This window comes from Nestor notabilis, unplaced genomic scaffold, assembly GCF_000696875.1.
Source record: "Nestor notabilis isolate BGI_N333 unplaced genomic scaffold, ASM69687v1 scaffold2228, whole genome shotgun sequence".
Lineage (NCBI taxonomy): Eukaryota > Metazoa > Chordata > Aves > Psittaciformes > Psittacidae > Nestor > Nestor notabilis.
Window position 1 is genome coordinate 1,889 of NW_009941289.1, and position 5,398 is coordinate 7,286.

The following is a 5,398-nucleotide window of genomic DNA, read 5'->3' on the forward strand; positions in this document are numbered from 1 at the left end:
TCCTATGGGATAAACACATATGCATTACTCCAGAAAAGGAAATTCCTAAAATAAACTTAACAGACTTAACACTGGGAGGTTTTGTTTGTTTGCTTGCTTGCTTGCTTTTCTCAAATAAATGCATGGTCCATTATCTAGAATATTCAGCTTCCAGCAAGAATACGCATGTTTAAGAATGACACCATCAGCACAGAGGAATCTCAAAGGGATTTGAGGGTTGCTCTCAACAGTTGCTGCATAGATGAGACAAACGAACAGCTACACATCTTCCAAAGCCCAAATGTATTTTTAAATTGAAGGCCACCCTCTGCAATGATTTAGAATAGCTCTCTGTCTTAGGAAAGGTTTATGATTAACTGATCCATGGTTTGTACTTTCTGCCAATGCTTCTTAATACGTACATTTGGATCTTCCAATTTTCCACTGTGTACTTTTTGTCTGGAGAAAACCTTGGACTAGAGATAAGGCCATTTCAAAAGAGTATTTCTAGCAGCTCATGCTTCCAGTCCATCAGTCTGGGCTTGCGGCTGTGTCACCATCATGAAATACATACTGTTTGTCGCCTTTGTTGGTGTGGCTGGTGAGTATATTTTTTACTTCTTTGTAATTTCTTAGGAAGCTCATTTTGTGAGCAACTTTGCAAAATATTCTACTGTGGGAAAGTGAAGCCCAGTTTCAACTTGCAAAAGTTTTAAGGCAGAGCACTGCAACTTCTTTTGTCTGCTGTCTGATCACAATTGCTTGTGTCACAAAATGGGGAATGAATGATTTCATAGGGGTTCTTGGCCCAGGAATACTGAAATGTGTCCATAGCTTCAAAAATAGACTGTCTCTATATTAAGGTCTATGAAGTATAAAGATAAAACCTCTGGTCTAGGAAGTCATAAAGTTGAAGTAAATTGTTGGACTATGGGCAAGTGAAATACTTCAGTCACAGGGACACAAGATTCCTTATGCTAGATGTTGACATGTGCCATTTCTTATTTTCCAGTTGCCTTCCCCATCAACGATGATGATGATGATGATAAGATTGTTGGGGGCTACACCTGTGCAGCGAACTCTGTCCCATTCCAGGTGTCTCTGAGCTCTGGGTATCACTTCTGTGGAGGCTCCCTTATCAACAGCCAGTGGGTCGTGTCGGCAGCTCACTGCTACAAGAGGTAAGTAGAAAAAACATAATCTTCTGTTACCTACTTCATTCTTTCAGTTCACTTCTAGCAGGAATTCTGATCTGTGAGATCCAGGTATGCAAGTGATGCCGTTCAAGGAATGGGCATCTCATTCAGAGAGCTGGGCTGAAGCATCATAAGGGGTTTTCCACTTCTGCAAATGTTTCTGTGATTGCAGAGCACTTTCTGAAATGACAATGTGACAATCTAGCAGTGAGTTACAGGCTGTGATTTCTTATGAATTGCATTAATCTTGCTAAAACTTAGACAGTGGAGAACAGGGAGAGAAATGAGTTCAGGGTAACAGATCGTCTTTTCCCTAAATGTTTGTATAAAGCACTGTTATTTGTTCAACTTGTCTCAGCTCAACAAAATAAACCTGCAGAAATTCACAATCTGCACAGGGAATGGGTAAGATCTCAGCATGGATTCCCAGGACAAGAAAGATAACCTGCATGAAAACACCTATTAGGACAGCTATTTTGAAGGGAGTGCATAGGGTGGCAGGGAGTTTCCTTGTAACTTCTTGTAGCCATAAAGTATATGCCATTTCTTCTCTTTTCCAGTTCCATCCAAGTGCAGCTTGGGAAACATAACCTGGCACTCACAGAATCGACACAGCAGTTGATTAAATCATCTAAAGTCATCCGTCACTCTGGTTTCAACTCCGAAACACTGGACAATGACATTATGCTCATCAAGCTTTCCACACCAGCCCAGCTCAACACAGCTGTCCAAACAGTTTCTCTGCCTACCAGCTGTGTGACTGCAGGCACCACATGCCTCATCTCTGGCTGGGGCAACACAAAGAGCAGCTCTAGTGAGTACCCTGTGGGAACGTACAGCGTCATGAGGGTCTGGGAAACGTTTACCTCACAGTTAACAGTTACACGGTAAAGAAGTGTTGTGGGACAGGCCTTTTTTAGTGATCAGTCCGTGTATGACTTTATAAGGTGCTTCCTCTGTTTCTATGTTATTAATGTGGAACCACTTAAGTCATCCATGTACTGTTCACAATGCCACAGACTTTGTGGTCTAGAGCTATCAGTTGTGCAGTGCCAAGCACTAGCAACTAATGTCAATAGAGTTGTCTCTTCTCTGAGAACGAGACCAAAATATGTGACTGTGGATCTAAAATTACAAGAAGAGCGCTCTGTTCTCTTACACCAGTGGTCAGAGGTGTGGATGGTGACTGGTGTTTAATCCACTTGCAACAACTAAACCTGCAGCAGCAAGAGGATGGTTTTCCTGAAGCACAGGTTTCCTCCAGTATATGTGCTTCAAAGTAGCTCTCAGCACCAGACCTGTCAACTGATGCTTTTCTAGGAGACCGTGGTGATTGACCCTAGCTGGATGCCAGGTGCCCACCAAAGCCTTCCCCCCGCCCACTCCCTTCTTCCTGTGCTTAAATTTACTCCCAAATTCTCTATCTCCTCCCCCACAGCAGCGCAGAGAGTCAGGGAATGGGGGTTGTGGTCAGTTCATCACATATCTCTGCTGCTCTTCCTCATGCTCTTCCCCTGCTCCAGCGTGGGGTCCTTCCCACTACAGGCTGCAGGAGGGTATCTGCTCCACCATTAACCTCCATGGGCTGCAGGGGGACAGCCTGCCCCACCACAGTCTTTACCACAGACTGCAGAGACATCTTTGCTCTGGCACCTGGAGCACCTCCTCCTCTCCTTCCTCACTGACCCTGGTGTCTGCAGGGCTGTTTCTCTCACATATTCTCACTCCTCTCTCCCACTGCAATTGTGCAGGGCTTTCCCTCCCCACCCTTCTTAAATGTTATCACAGGCAGGCTACAACTGTTGTGGATAGGCTCAGCCTTAGCCAGTGGTGAGTCAGCTGACATTGGGTCTATTGGGCACGGGAAGCTTCTAGCAGCTTCTCACAGAAGCCACTCCTGTAGCCACCCCACTACCAAAACTTTACCGTGAAAACCCAATACAGTACCAGAAAAATCAGTGTGGCTGCAATATAGAACAGTTGGACCCATGGGTAGAACCTGTTCCATCCATGCTGTGATTACTGCTTGGAGGAGGAAAGACAACTGCAAAAAGGACAATCAGTGGTTACTTTTCTGCTCAGAATGCTCATTTCTGGGCTCTGAAATGAACTCAGAGATGTTATCAACCATCTATCCCTATTTTCATGTAGGTGCGTACCCAGATACCTTGCAGTGCCTGGACGCTCCTGTACTCTCCTCCAGTGCGTGCAGCAAAGCCTACCCTGGGAAAATCACCAGTAACATGATATGTGTAGGATTCCTGGAAGGAGGAAAGGACTCCTGCCAGGTAAAGTATCTGCCTTCCTTTCCCCTATGTTTCTCTCCTACCTTTTTCCAGCAGAAGAGGCTTTCATATTAGAGAATCTACTATACTCACTGCATTGTCATGTCTGAAGGTTATTGGTATTTTTAACAACAGCAGAGGCTTAGGATGAAAGTTGCTTATTGAGTGAGGCTGAGGTTTTAACACTCAGCCATTGCTTCTTTCTGAGACAGCAATACCTCTGAACTAAATTTCTATACGCAGCCTATGCCACCTCCTGCACTTCAGGCTATTAAAAATAGAGGAATACTGCACCAGAGAGTGAATAGTAATCATGGTGACTTTAGAGCTTAGGGCACAATTGTTAGTTTTGGACTTACCAAAAATGAACTAGCCAATATGCCAGGCAGTCTGGCAAATGGACAAACCTGACAAGCATTCTGCATTTGACATGGGCCTAGCTCCCTGGAAGTATTTGGCAGAATAATCTTTAAGACACACATACCCTAACTGTCTGACAAGGACTGCGTCTCTCAAAAATAGGCAGCTTATTCATCCTCAGCTGTGGTGTGCTTGGAGCTAAAGCAGGCACAGTAGCATCAGGTGTAGAGTGGTAATCAGAAATCACCTTTGTAGAACATTTGTATAGAAAAACCACGATGGAGCTCCCTCAGATGTCAGTGATTTCTGGGATCTCTGGCTCATCACTTACGCTGATACCACTTGCTGACCATCCATATCCTTTATGCACACAGGGGGATTCCGGCGGTCCAGTAGTCTGCAACGGGAAGCTCCAGGGCATTGTTTCCTGGGGTTTGGGATGTGCACAGAAAGGCTATCCTGGGGTTTACACTAAGGTTTGCAATTACGTCTCCTGGATCAAATCGACCATTGCTGCCTACTGAAACACGTCCATTCTATGTGACCTGCTTTTTCTCCTCAACATTTTCTTCTGTTTCGGGACTGGGCATGCAAAGTGTATAAAGAAATAAAGACTATCAGGCACCCCTTCTTTGTGCAGCATTTCTGTGGGTACCCTGATAGGCTGTGATATGGAGGACAGGGGCAGGGAATGGCACTCTGGGAAGATATTTAATATCTGTAATGCCTCTCAAGTAGCACTATCTTGGAACATTTTGTAGATTCATCTTCAGGAGTTTCAGACAGTTACATGCAGCTGCTTCTGGGGCAGAACACCTTTTCTGTTTATCAGTACATCTCAGTGCTATAAAACTGCTGAAAACCACTGAGAGAGCACCCTGAATCACACAGGCAGCATAAACCTATTGCAGAAAACCACAGGCAGCAACACAATTGCTCTCCATTGTTCCCCACTCCCGCCTCCAACAATATGACTTAACATTCCCTAATGGAACTCCCTTGAAAGCTCTACTTACGAGAATGAAACAACCTCTCGCTAGGGCTTGTACTCCTCATGTGTCAGTGCCACTGCAGCTGCTGACTATACTTTTTTTCTTAGTTAATTGCTCATAATGGGCTTGCTTAAATTTGCTGGAAGAGTCAAAAGGACAGAGATATTCCTGGGTTCAGTTTTTAACTCCCACTAACCCCAACTGGCACTGGAATTGAAAGTCCATGAAAAAGCTGACAAAGTTGCCAATGGGATGTGTATCCGTCTCCTAAAAAAGAAAAATTAAATAGTTTGAGTAAAATAAAAGGGTAGAAAATGCAGCAAATAGGTGAAATGTGGGGAAATTTAAAAGAAATCTGACACTGTAGGAAAAGGAGGGAGAGATGAAGAGCAGGATATGAAGGAACAAGTGCCATTTGTCTACAGAGAGGTTTGTGCCTGGCTGTCTCAGATGCTTTGTCATCGAGATACCTCCTAGGAAGGTCATTGAGGTAGGCGTGATACACAAAGAGGATCAGATTGTAACTTTGTGTCCCATTGCTCTGGAAGCACTTGCGGAATTCCTTCTCAGCATCTGCCCTTTTCCA

General features: G+C 44.4%; 1 protein-coding gene across 1 annotated transcript; it reads left to right on the forward strand.

The window, feature by feature from the left end:
- The first annotated feature begins 540 nt into the window (after positions 1–540).
- On the forward strand, positions 541–4,344 carry LOC104400607 (trypsin I-P1-like). The gene is made up of 5 exons (XM_010020792.1): positions 541–580; positions 992–1,160; positions 1,736–1,989; positions 3,327–3,463; positions 4,195–4,344. Exons 1-5 carry the CDS (start codon positions 541–543, stop codon positions 4,342–4,344), a joined length of 750 nt encoding a protein of 249 aa, XP_010019094.1.
- Positions 4,345–5,398: the final 1,054 nt, after the last annotated feature.

What these genes read in the sequence shown, in the direction of transcription:
- LOC104400607 (XM_010020792.1), top strand. Translation starts at nt 541, where the DNA reads ATGAAATACATACTGTTTGTCGCCTTTGTTGGTGTGGCTG. An exon ending in GCAGCTCACTGCTACAAGAG is followed by an intron (nt 1,161 to 1,735) that starts GTAAGTAGAAAA and finishes TCTCTTTTCCAG; the next exon opens with TTCCATCCAAGTGCAGCTTG. An exon ending in GAGGAAAGGACTCCTGCCAG is followed by an intron (nt 3,464 to 4,194) that starts GTAAAGTATCTG and finishes TTATGCACACAG; the next exon opens with GGGGATTCCGGCGGTCCAGT.